General features: G+C 38.5%; 1 protein-coding gene across 9 annotated transcripts in view; it reads left to right on the forward strand.

Annotated features, from left to right (window-relative positions):
* The window catches only part of ABLIM3 (actin binding LIM protein family member 3), a 127862-nt gene that overhangs the window by 38822 nt on the left and 75395 nt on the right, over positions 1 to 13645 (forward strand). For all 9 annotated transcript variants that reach the window (XM_070465625.1, XM_070465617.1, XM_070465620.1 and 6 more), the window contains one exon: positions 6828 to 6965. In XM_070465625.1, coding sequence (XP_070321726.1) covers positions 6828 to 6965 — 138 coding nt within the window. The remainder of the gene's footprint in view (positions 1 to 6827; positions 6966 to 13645) is intronic.

Genomic DNA, 13645 nt, shown 5'->3' on the forward strand with positions numbered 1-13645 from the left:
AAACCTGGGCCCACTGAATAGGGAGCTCGGAGTCAGACACTGAACCACCAGGGACGTTCCCTTTTTTTTTTTAATTTTTTTTATTTGACTGTGGATGCATGCATTTCTGTTTATGGGACTATTTATAAACATCAGACATTTGTGGACTGCAGTCATAGTCAGCATCACCGAAACAGCAACCTCATGCTAAATGAAGCAGTAGAGTTAGGACAGGGAACCCAAGGCTATTCTGCCCCCAAAGGTCTGTTTTCCCAATCCATCCCTCTCTGATTTTATGGCTTTTATCTGAATGGTTCAAAGATTGAGTTTTCACTGAAAATCAGGATCACTAAACAATCTTCCTAGAAAATCAAATCACAAAAAATTAATTGATCTTGGAAGCCGGTTCTTGAGATATATGTTGAGATCAATTAGAAGAGGTAGATGAGAGAATTCCCTGGTAGCCTAGTGGTTAGGATTCAGTGTTCTTACTGTGGAGGCCCAGGTTCAATCCTGGTCCAGGAATCATCCTGCATGCTGCTCAATGTGGCCAAAAGACCAAAAATAATAAATAAATAAATGTTGTTGTTCAGTCACTTAGTTGTGTCCAGCTCTTTGCAAATCTGTGGAATATAGTACACCAGGCTTCCCTGTCCTTCACTATCTCCCAGAGTTTGCTCAGACTCATATCCATAGAGTCGATGATGCCATCTAACCATCTCATCCTATGTTGCCCTCTTCTCCTACCCTCAATCTTTCCCAGCATTGGGGTCTTTTCCAATGAGTCAGCTCCTCATATCTGGTGGCCAAAGTATTGGACCTTCAGCTTCAGCATCAGTCCTTCCAATGAATATTTGGGGTTGATTTCCTTTAGGATTGACTGGCTTCATCTCCATGCAATTCAAGGGACTCTGAAGAGTTTTCTCCAACACCACAGTTTGAAAGCATCAATTTTTCAGTGCTCAGCCTTCTTTATGGTTCAACTCTCACATCCAAACATGACTACTGGAAAAACCATAGCTTTGACTAGACAGACCTTTGTCTCTGCTTTTTAAAACACTGTCTAGGTTCTTTGTAGCTTTTCTTTCAAGGAGCAAGCATCTTTTAATTTCATAGCTGCAGTCACTGTCCGAAGTGATTTGGAGCCCAAGAAAATAAAGTCTGTCACTGTTTCCATTGTTTCCCCATCTGTTAGCCATGAAATGCTGGGACCAGATGTCATGAACTTCGTTTTTTGAATGTTGAGTTTTAAGCCAGTTTTTTCACTCTCCTCTTTCACCATCATCAGGAGACTCTTTAGTTCCTCTTCACTTTCTGCCATAAGGGTGGTGTCATCTGCATATCTGAGGTTATTGATATTTCTCCCGAAATCTTGATTCCAGCTTGTGCTTCATCCAGCCCAGCATTTCTCATGATGTCTCTGCATACGAGTTAAATAAGCAGGATGACACTATGCAGCCTTGACATACTCCTTTCCCAACTTTGAACAAGTCCATTTTTCCACGTCCAGTTCTAAGTGTTGCTTCCTGACATACATACAGGTTTCTCAGGAGGCAGGTAAAGTGGTATTCCCATCTCTTGAAGAATTTTCCACAGTTTGTTGTGATCCACAGAAAGGCTTTAGCATAGTCAATGGAGCAGAAGTAGATGTTTTTCTGGAATTCCCTTGCTTTTTCTATGATCCAACAGATGTTTACAATTTGATTTCTGTTTCCTCTGCCTTTTCTAAATCCACCTAGTACATCTGGAAATTCTCAGTTCACATATTGTTGAAGCCTAGCTTGAAGGATATTGAGCATTACCTTGCTATCATATGGAATGCGCAGAATTGTGTGGTAGTCTGAACATTCTTTGGCATTGCCCTTCTTTGGGATTGAAATGAAAACTGACCTTTTCCAGTCCTGTGGCCACTGCTGAATTTTCCAAATTTGCTGGCATATTGAGTGTAGCACTTCAATAGCATCATCTTTTAGGATTTGAAATAGCTTAGCTGGTATTCCATCACCTCCACTAGTTTTATTCATAGTGATGCTTCCTAAGGCTCACATGACTTCACACTCCAGGATGTCTGGCTCTAGGTGAGTGATCACACCATTGTGGTTATCTGAGTCATTAAGAACTTTTTTGTGCAGTTCTCTTGATATTCTTACCACCTCTTAATATCTTCTGCTTCTGTTAGGTCCATACCGTTTCTGTCCTTTATTGTGCCCATCTTTCCATGAAATGTTCCCTTGATATCTCTGATTTTCTTGATGAGATCTCTAGTCTTTCCCTTTTTATTGTTTTCCTCTATTTCTTTCCATTGCTCTCTTAAGAAGATTTTCTTATCTCTGCTTGCTATTCTTTGGAACTCTGCATTCAGATGTGTATATCCTTCGTTTTCTCCTTTGCCTTTCACTTCTTTACTCAGCTATTTGTAAGTCTTCCTCAGACAACCATTTTGCCTTTTTGCATTTCTTTTTCTTGGGGGCTGTTTTTGATCATGGCCTCCTGTACAATGTCACTAACCTCCATTCATAGTTCTTCAGGCACTCTATCAGATCTAATCCCTTGAATCTATTTGTCACTTCCACTGTATAATCAGAAGGGATTTGATTTAGCTCATACCTGAATGGCCTGGTGGTTTTCTCTACTTTCCTTAATTTAAGTCTGAGTTTTGCAATAAGGAGCTCATGATTTGAGTCACAGTCAGCTTCCAGTCTTGTTTTTACTGACTGTATAGAGCTTCTCCATCTTCTGTTACAAAGAATATAATCAATCTGATTTTGGTTTTGACCATCTGGCGATGTCCATATGTAGAGTCGTCTCTTGTGTTGTTGGAAGAGGGTGTTTGCTATAACTGGTGTGTTCTCTTTGCAAAACTCTGTTAGCCTTTGCCCTGCTTCATTTTGTACTCCAAGGTCAAACTTGCCTATTACTCCAGCTTAACTCTGAACTACCTACTTTTTCATTCCAGTCCCCTATGATGAAAAGATCATGGCATTCAGTCCCATCACTTCATGGCAAACAGATGGGGAAACAATGGAAATAGTGAGAGATTTTATTTTGGGAGGCTCCAAAATCACTGCACGTGGTGACTGCAGCCATGAAATTAAAAGATGCTTGCTCCTTGGAAGAAAAGCTATGACTAACCTAGACAGCCTATTAAAAAACAGAGACACTACTTTGCCAACAAAGATCCATCTAGTCAAAGCTTTGGTTTTTCCAGTAGTCATGTATGGATGTGAGAGTTGGATTATAAAGAAAGCTGAGCCCTGAAGAATTGATGCTTTTGAACTGTGATGTTGGAGAAGACTCTTGAGAGTCCCTTGGACAGCAAGGAGATCCAACCAGTTCATCCTAAAGGAAATCAGTCCTGAGTATTCATTGGAAGGACTGATGCTGAAGCCAAAACTCCAATACTTTGGCCACCTGATATGAAGAACCAACTCATTGAAAAGACCCTGATGCTGGGAAAGTTTGAAGACAGGAGGAGAACGGGACGACAGAGGATGAAATGGTTAGATGGCATCACCAACTTGATGGACATGAGTTTGGGTAGCCTCCAGGAGTTGGTGAAGGACAGGGAAGCCTGGCATGCTTCCATCCATGGGGTCACAAAGAGTCAGACACGACTGAGCAACTGAACTGAACTAATGATGAAAAGGACATCTTTTTTGGTATTATTTCTAGAAGGTCTTGTAGGTCTTCATAGAACCGTTCAAGTTCATCTTCTCCAGCATTAGTGACTGGGGCATAGATTTGGATTACTGTAACATTGAATGGTTTGCCTTGGAAACAAACCTAGATCACTGTGTCATTTTTGAGATTGCACCCAAGTACTACATTTTGGACTCTTTTGTTGACTATGAAAAAAAATAGATAAAAAATTTAAACAAAGAAGAGGTAGATGAAATTTGTATAGTGATTCTGGAGGGACTTTTGGATTCTTTCAAGAACTCTCATCACTGATGGTGGTGATTATACTATTTTTTTCTTATTTTATTTTCAGACTCACAGTTTTATTTCCCTCAGCAATAGTAGATCATTACATTGCTCATATAAACAGAATCTATATTTTTCTCACAAATTTGGGGGAGATTGGGGAATGAAATATTTTTCAGGGGACACTGAGCAGGAATTAGAAAAACAAGCAAAAACATAAAAAAATAAGACCAAGGAGAATGTTTGTGGACCTTGTGGGAGTGGGGAAGGATTGCTCTGAGCTCTGGGGAGGATGTGATGGTCAAGATACCAGTGGAGCCCTGAAATATATTTGTGGAATACTTCATGAACTTTTGAAATGCTTTACATGTATTAACTCATTTTCTGAGTTAGTTAATGATTTAGTTAACTAGCTAACTCATTTAACTTTTGTCTTAAATTTAAGACAGGAAAAGAAACGTTAAATAAAGGACATGAAATTCTTGAGAAAAAGACTGCAGGAAAGATATTATTCTCCCACCTCAGATAAAAGTTGTCAGTATTAGCGGTTTCAGGGATAAGCCACCAGCTTTTTGCCCTTAAGTGCACTTATGGTTCAAGATGTGGGAGGTAATTGAAAGTCCAGCATTTCTGTTCCTTTTCTTCAAAAGGTGTAAGGAACATGAGATCAGTTGTGGAGATCATCTTTGAGAATCTGAAGAAAACTATAGTATAATGTGTATAACACCAAATTTTATGTTTCACTAGAAATATTAGATATCAGGTGTATCAGGGTATGCTGCAGTTAAAAATAGCCTTAGAGGCTATGACAACAAAAATTCCTCCTTGCTCATGATTGACATTCATCATGGGTCAGCTTAGAGCTCTGCTCCGGACTTCTCCATCAGGAATCCAAGCTGCTGCATCCTGCACACCATCTGGGATATCGCTGGTTGCTGGCCTATGGAAAAGGCAATATGGCAGATCCCATACTGGCTCCTAGTGCTTCCAGTTGGAAGTGACACACAATTTAAATTCACATTTCATTGTCAAGCAAGACACTGTGTAGTCCTCCATGTGCCAAGAATAAAAGACTCAAATTTCAATAAACAGACATAACAGTTACCACACTAAGTCAAGAACCCTTGATCTAGGTGTTCTTTAGGTTCCTTGGCAGTTCAGATTTTCTTTGAGTACAGTTTTAACTTATGCTTATTCAGAGTTTAGCCAGCAAGTCTGCATGTCTAAATGATGGACACCAATTCCCTCCAATCAAGTGGTCGTCCTTATAATTAGGACAAGAGTGGGCCTTCTCCTAATAGGATATGAGCATAAATTTGTGGACAATTACTTCAGCCTTGGGTAAGAATTGAGGAATTGAGTGATTCTCTCTCCAGAACCCCTAAGGGCTTCCTCCAAAAGAGAAGATTGGGTTCCTCACTGCCAAAGTTGTCTCAACAGTTTATATATAAAGAGGTTGGACCAGACAACTATTAATATCCCTTCTGACCCTGAAACTTATGTTCTAGACAGGCGCCTACTATTATTAAATACTAGATGACCAGTTTATAGAATGGTCATGCAAAGTATATTCCAGGGAAAGAAAATCTAGAAAAGAAGCTATGAGAAAGTCTAAGCAAGAGATCAGTAGCCTCAAAAGGCAAGTGTAGGTCTACAGTATCATCAAATGCTGACCATAGCACTGCCATCCCAGTGACTTCAGCCCCTTTATAGTCTCCACCAGCTCTTTCCCCCAACTACACACATTTGACAATGTTCTCAATGTTATGGAAAGTACTATTCAAAGGCAGTTGTAAGGTAAGTTACGTCATCAACATCCTTCCAACTTGAGTGCTTTTTTATCAGAAAGTCAGCTGCTGTTGAGCGTCCTCATTTCATAGATGTGTAAACTGAGAGGCAGAGAGGAGCTGGAACTTGTTCAACAGAAAGGCCAGTTGGAGGCAGTCAGCCACCCCTTTCCTCAAGACCCACGAGTCAATGGCAAGACCTAAATTCCTTTTGGGGCCTGGTATTGATCCAGAGATCTCCCAAGAAATGGTATTTCTGGATCATTTATCTTGCAATACTCTACTTCTGCTTTTATTTTTCATTTGTGAATTTGGGCTCTATTATTGCAAGAAAAGGTTATGTTCACTCAGAAGTCTTTGCCTGCTTAGACGAATGGATGAGGAAGCTGTGGTACATATACACCATGGAATATTACTCAGCCATTAAAAAGAATTCATTTGAATCAGTTCTAATGAGATGGATGAAACTGGAGCCCATTATACAGAGCGAAGTAAGCCAGAAAGATAAAGACCATTACAGTATACTAACACATATATATGGACTTTAGAAAGATGGTAACGATAACCCTATATGCAAAACAGAAAAAGAGACTCAGATGTATAGAACAGACTTGTGGACTCTGGAAGAAGGCGAGGGTGGGATGTTTCAAGAGAACAGCATTGAAACATGTATATTATCTAGGGTGAAACAGATCACCAGCCCAGGTTGGGTGCATGAGACAAGTGCTCGGGCCTGGTGCACTTGTGGACCAGAGGGATCGGGTGGAGAGGGAGGTGGGAGGGATGACTGGGATGGGGAATACATGTAAATCCATGGCTAATTCATTTCAATGTATGACAAAAACTACTGTAATGATGTAAAGTAATTAGCCTCCAACTAATAAAAATAAATGAAAAAAAAAAAGAAGAAGTCTTTGCCTGCTTAAGTAGATTTATAAACTCTTATCTTAATGCCACTCACCTTTTAAAGATGTCTTAGCTTGGCATACTCAGCCTCATGATGTATTAAAGGTACTTTGCTAATCACGCTCACCCTTTCTGCTTTTTCTGCCAGTTAATATTATAATTGTGTGTTATGGCAGACTTTTTAAAGAAAAAGAGCCTTCTGGATGGTGATCTCTTTGTTTCTTTCTACAGTTCCATATCAGCAGAATCCTTACAGTCCCCGGGGCAGCGCCAATGTCATCCAGTGCTACCGATGCGGAGACACCTGCAAAGGGGAGGTGGTTCGCGTCCACAATAACCACTTCCACATCAGATGCTTCACCTGTCAAGGTAGGAGGCCCAGTCTCCCAACTCCCTTCTCAGATTCCTGGCTGTACTCTTACCCCAGGACCCGCCACAGGGCAGGCAGAACAAACAAACATAGGCAGTTAAGATACCTACAAAAGTCTAAAAAAGACCTTCCTTGAGCTGGTTATAAGAATTCTCTCTTCAGCAGTGTGGCATGAGACGAGAGAGTAGAGTAAGGGATGTGGTGGGATACAGGCGGGGAGAGGGAGCCTGAAGACCCTGGAGTGGAAGTGCTGACCCAGAAGGAAAACGGCAATCCTGCAAGCTTACTTTACACATTTGAGAAGACTCCTGGTTTGTGCCTATAAATCAATTTGAGAGCCAATGAAAGGGCAAAACTGTCATGGCTAAAATTTGGCTCTGAGATAAGGGTGAGAGTCCTCAGAGGTTAGGTTTAACAAGGGAGAAGATACATCTTAACTTCAGTAAGGTTTGTAATTTGGGAGCAGATGAATGCTGGGTAACCTCTAACTGTGACAGCTTACCCATGGATAATTTATTAAACCTTTGCTCAAGCGAGCTAAGCATCCCCAAAGAAGTCTCACTAGTGGCAGGAAAAGAGGAACTGGGCTGAAGGAGCCTTGTGGGCCCTCTCAAACCAGGCCACCCTCCCTCCCCCGTGTCCCTGACTAATGCCGCTCCACCTCCACTTTTTGAACTTTTCTTCCAGGCTTCTTGTTCCACAGAGAAGCCATTCTGATAGTGGATTGTCCTTTGGGTTTGGAGAATGTTTGACCTCTAAGCTGTAACTTCCACTTGCTGGTTTTAGATTTGTCCTCATGGGGTTTTATGAGCTCTTTGTGATTGCTTTTCTCCATGGCTGCCCTACACATGCTTGGAGTCAGGTCTCTCCTGCACCCAATGATATTGCAGGTCCTTAAACTGGGCTTCATCTGAATTGAATCCAACTTGTGTAATCATCCTAGAGTCTCCCTCCCTGCTTCTTCCCAGGTTGTCACTATCATCCCTAAAGCATAATGCTCATAACAGACCACATTTCTCAAGGTCTGCCAAATACAGCAAGGACTGCATTTCTTTAATGTGACTGATACTACATTAACTTCCTGAGGAACCACTTCACACCACTGATATGTATTGAATTTAAGGTCAGTTGAAACCGCCAGATCTTTTCATTTTAGTACCTGCTACTAACCTCAGCCTCATGCACCTGAGATTGACTTCCTCTGCCATCAAGTAAAGTCCCAGATTTCTTTCCCCAGGATCTAACTGGACTCCTCACTGAGCAAATAAATTTCACATACATATTCTCTAATTTATCTACGGAAGCTTATATGGAATATATTTTAATTATGTGGCTTCCTTTTTAAATTTTCATTGAGTATAGTTGATTTACAATGTTTTGTTAGTTTCAAGTGTAAGCAATGTACTTTGGTTATATATGCACACACACACACACACACACACACACACACACACATATATATATATGTATATTCTTTTTCAAAGCCTTTTCCCATTTAGATTATAATAGAATATAGTGCACAGTTCCTCATGATATACAGTATGTCCTTGTTGGTTATCTATTTTAAATATAGTTGTGTGTATATGTCAATTCCAAATTTATCCCCCCCTCCACCTTTCCCCTTTGGTAACCCTAAGTTTGTTTTCTCAGGTTGTGAGTCTGTTTCAGGTTTATAAAAAAGTGCATTTGTATTATTTTTTTAGATTCTGTGTGGAAGTGATACTATATGATATTTGTCTTTCTCTGCCTGACTTATTTCACTTAGTATGATAATCTTCAGGTCCATCCATGTTGCTGCAGATGGCATTATTTGATTCTTTTTAATGGCTGAGTAATCGTCTATTGTATATATTACCACATCTTCTTTTTTGTTTCCTCTATTAATGGATATTTAGGTTGCTTCCACATCCTGGCTTTTGTAAATAGTGCTGCAATGAACACTGGGGCACAAAATTATAGTTTCCTCTGGATATATGCCCAAGATAGGGATTGCTGGATCATAGGGTAGTTCTATTTTTAATTTTTTAAAGAAACCTCCATACTGTTTTCCACAGTGGCTACACTAATTTACATTCCAACCAACAGAGTAGTGGGTTCCCTTTTCTCCACACCCTCTCCAGTATTTATTGTTTATAGATTTTTTGATAATGGCAATTCTAACCAGTATGAGGTGATACCTCATTGTAGTTTAGATTTCATTTCTGTAATAATTAGTGCTATTGGAGAAATGTCTGTTTAGCTCTTCCACCCATTTTTTTTTATTTGATTGTTTTTTTTTTAATATTGGGCTACATGAGCTGTTTGTGTATTTTTGAGATTAATCACTTGTTCGTTGCTTCATCTGCAAGTATTTTCTCCCATTTTGAGGATTGTCTTTTCATTTTGCTTATGGTTTCCTTTGCTGCTCAAAAGCTTTTATGTTTAATTAGGTCCCATTTGTTTATTTTTGTTCTTATTTTCATTAGGAGGTGGATTGAAAAAGATATTACTGCAATTTATGACAGAAAGTGTTCTGCCTATGTTTTCCCCTAAGAGTTTTATAGTATCCAACATTACATTTAGGTCTTTAATCCATTTTGAGTTTATTTTTGTGTATGGTGTTAGGGACTATTCTACTTTCATTCTTTTACATGTAGCTGTCCAGTTTTCCAAGCAACATTTATTGAAGAGACTCTCTTTTATCCATTGTACATTTTTGCCTCCTTTTTCTTAGATTAGGTGACTGTAGGTACATGGGTTTATCTCTGGACATTCTATCCTGCTCTACTGATCTTTATTTCTGTTTTTGTGCCAGCACCATATTGTTTTAATGACTGTAGCTTTATAATATAGTCTGAAGTCTGAGCCTGATTCCTCCAACTCCATTTTTCTTTTTCAAGATTGCTTTGGCTATCTGGTGTCTTTTGTGTTTTCCATACAAATTTTAAATCTTTTTGTTCTAGTTCTGTGAAAATTGCCATTGGTGATTTAATTGGGATTGCGTTGAATCTGTAGATTGCCTTGGGTAGTATAGTCATTTTGACAATATTTTTTTTCTTGCTTTTTAAAAAAAAAAAACTTTTTATTTTGTATTGGGGTATAGTCCATTAACAAATAATGTTGTGACAATTTCAAATGAATAGCGAAAGGACCCATTCTTCCCCAAACTCACCTCCCATCTGGGTCACTACACAACATTGAGCAGAGTTCAATGTATTACACAGTAGGTTCTTGTCAGCTATCCATTTTAAACATAGCAGTGTACTATGTCCATCCAAAACTCTCCAACCATCCCCTCCCCCATCCCTCCCCCTGGCAGCTGTAAGTTCGTTTTCCAAGTCTGAGGTTCTCTTCCTGTTTTGTAAGTAAGTTCATTTGTATCATTTCTTTTTAGATTCCACATATAAGAGATGTCATATGATACTTCTCCTTCTCTATTTGACTCACTTCACTCAGTATGAGGATCTCTAGGTCCATCCATGTTGCCATAAATGGCATTATTTCATTCTTATTAATGGTTAAGTGATATTCCATTATATATATATATATATCAGATCTTCTTAATCCATGCCTCTGTTGATGGACGTTTAGGTTGCTTCCATGTCTTGGCTATTGTAAACAGCACTGCAATGAACAGTGAGGTGCATGTATCTTTTTGGATCATGTTTTTCTCTGGATATATGCCCAGGAGTGGGATTTCAGGGTCATATGGTAGCTCTATTTTTAGTTTTTTAAGGAAAAAACAAAACTAAAAAATTCCATACAGTTCTTCATGATGACTGTCCCAATTTACATTCCCACCAACAGTGTAGCAGGGTTCCTTCCTCTCCACACACTCTCTAGCATTTATTGTTTGTGGATTTTTTTTTTTTTTATGATGGCCATTCTGACTGGTGTGAGGTGATATCTTATTGTAGTTTTGATTTACATTTCTCAAATTAGACATGTTGAACATCTTTTCATGTGCCTCTTGACCATCTGTATGTCTTCTTTGCAGAAATGTCTATTTAGGTCTTCTGATCATTTTTTGATTGAGTTGTTTGTTTTGATGCTATTATGCATCATGAGCTGTTTGTAAATTTTAGATGCTAATGCTTTGTCAGTCACATCATTTGCAAACATTTTCTCCCAATCTGTGAGTTGTCTTTTTGCTTTGTTTGTGGTCTTCCTTTGCTCCACAAAAACTTTTGAGTTTAAGTAGGTTCCATTTGTTTATTTTGGTTTTTATTTCCATTATTCTGGGAGATGGATTGAAAAAAATATTGCTGCGATTTATGTCAGAATGTTCTGCCTATATTTTCCTCTAAATATTTTATAGTGTCCAGTCTCACATTTAAGTTCTTAATCCATTTTGAGTTTATTTTTGTGTATTGTGTTAAAGAATGATCTAATTTCACTTTTTAAATGTAGCTGTCCCATTTCCACAGTACCATTTCTTGCAGAGATTGTCTTTCCAATATTTTGTAGTCAATTTGTCATAAGTTAATTGACCATAGCTGCATGGGTTTATTTCTGGTTTTCTATCCTGTTCCATTTGTCTGTATTTCTATTTTTGCACCAGTACCATACTGTTTTGATGACTGTAACTCTGTAGTATAGTCTGAAGTCACGGAGCCTGATTCTTCCAGTTCCATTTTTCTCTCTCAAGATTGCTTTGGCTATTAGGAGTCTTTTGTGTCTCCATACATGTTTTAAGATTTTTCTCTTCTAGTTCTGTGAACAATGTCATTGGTAATTCAGTAGCGATTGCCTTGAATCTGTAGATTGCCTTGAATAGTATAGTCATTTTGACAATATTGATTCTTCCAATCCAAGAATATAGTATATCTTTCCATCTGTTTGTATCATCTTTGATTTTTTTCCTCAGCATCTTACAGTTTTCAGAATGCAGTTCTTTTTTCCCCTGAGGTAGGTTTATTTCTTGGTATTTTATTCTTTTTGATGTGATGGTAAATGGAATTATTTCTTTAATTTCTCTTTCTGATCTTTCACTGTTAATGTATAAGGAATGCATATTTCTGCATATTAATTTTGTATCCTAAAACTTGACCAAATTCACTGAGGAGCTATAGTATTGATAGCTTTCTGGTAGCATCTTTAGGATTTTCTATGTATAGTATCATGTCATCTGCAAACAGTGACAGTTTTATTTCTTATTTTCCAATCTGGATTCTTTTTATTTCTTTTTCTTCTCTGATTGCCATAGCTAGGACTTTCAAAACTGTATTGAATCAAAGTGACTAGAGTTGACATCTTTGTCTTATTCCTGGTCTTAGAGGAAATGCTTTCAGCTTTTCACTGTTGAATATGATGTTAACTGTACATTTGTCATGTATGGCCTTTATTGTGTTGAGGGAGGTTACCCTCTATGCCCACTTTCTGGAGAGTTTTTATCATAAATGGGTGTTGAATTTTATCAAAAGATTTTTCTGCAGCTACTGAGGTAATCATAAGGTTTTTATTCTCCATTTTGTTAGTGTGGTATATTGAAGAGTTTCAGAAGAATAGATGCTAACTCTATCTACATATAAAATAAAAGTTTTTTAAATAATCATCTAGAAAAAAAAAGTGTGGTTCAATGTAATTTGCTAAAAATTGTAATGATGCCTAGCAATGTGTCACATGTGATCAGTTCATGAAATTAAACTGATGATTCAGGAAAAAAAAGAAAATATACTCTGGGAGCTCCTCCTCCTGATGCCAGACCCCTAGGCTAGGGATCCTGATGTGGGGCTCAGAACTTTCACTTCGGTGAGAGAAACTCTGTGATATAATTGTTTTTCATTTTGTGATTCACCTACCCAGGGGCTGTGGGGTTTGGTTTGATCATGATTGTTCCTCTCCTACCACCTTGATGTGGCTGCTTCTTTTCTTTGAATGTAGGATATCTTTTTTGGTATGTTCCAATGTTTTTTTGTCAGTAGCTGTTCAACAGTTAGTTGTGATCTTGGTATTTTCATGAGAAGGTGAGCTCTTGTCCTTCTACTCCATCTTGGCAAAGTTCTGTGTGGTTTGTATTTTATATTGAGAATTGGCAAACCCCTTTAGTACTAGTTGACCTGAGAGAGTATCTTGGTGTGTGACCATTTTTACATCCCCAGAAACTGAGACAGGGCAAAGAGTAATGACAATAATAATTGTTATAAGGAGGTTTGAGCTATGAATCTACAGTTATATTCTTAAGAGATTGTATTTGTTCTTTTGCATTAAGCCAAAATTTAATAGTTTAAAACAATCTTTTATTTAGCTCATGATTCTCTGGGTTGGCTGGGCAGTTATTCCAGTCTGACTTGGCTCTGCTTCTCTCTCCTCATTCATTATAATGATATGATGGGTCAGCTGGCAGTGGTTGGCAGGCTGTTGACCTGAGTACCTCCATATGGCTTCTCATCCTCCAGCAGACTGGCTTGGATTCATTTGCAATGTAGTCTTTGAGTTCCAAATGCGACAAAAGAGCAGGCTTTAGTAAGCAAGACCATGTTGTGCCTCACCTTGTGTTATACTTGTTAATGTCCCATTGACCAAAACAAGTCAAATGGCCAACCCAGGTTCAAGATCATGGAGAAATAAACTTTGACTTTTGTGGAAGGAGTGGCAACATGAGATTTCAATGATGTGAATACAGAGAAATGAAGAATTTGCCCATTTTGACAGTCTACCATAGGGAGATCACAGAAAATCTTTTAAGGGAGATTTTAAG

The sequence above is a fragment of the Odocoileus virginianus genome, chromosome 3 (genome assembly GCF_023699985.2).
Source record: "Odocoileus virginianus isolate 20LAN1187 ecotype Illinois chromosome 3, Ovbor_1.2, whole genome shotgun sequence".
NCBI lineage: Eukaryota > Metazoa > Chordata > Mammalia > Artiodactyla > Cervidae > Odocoileus > Odocoileus virginianus.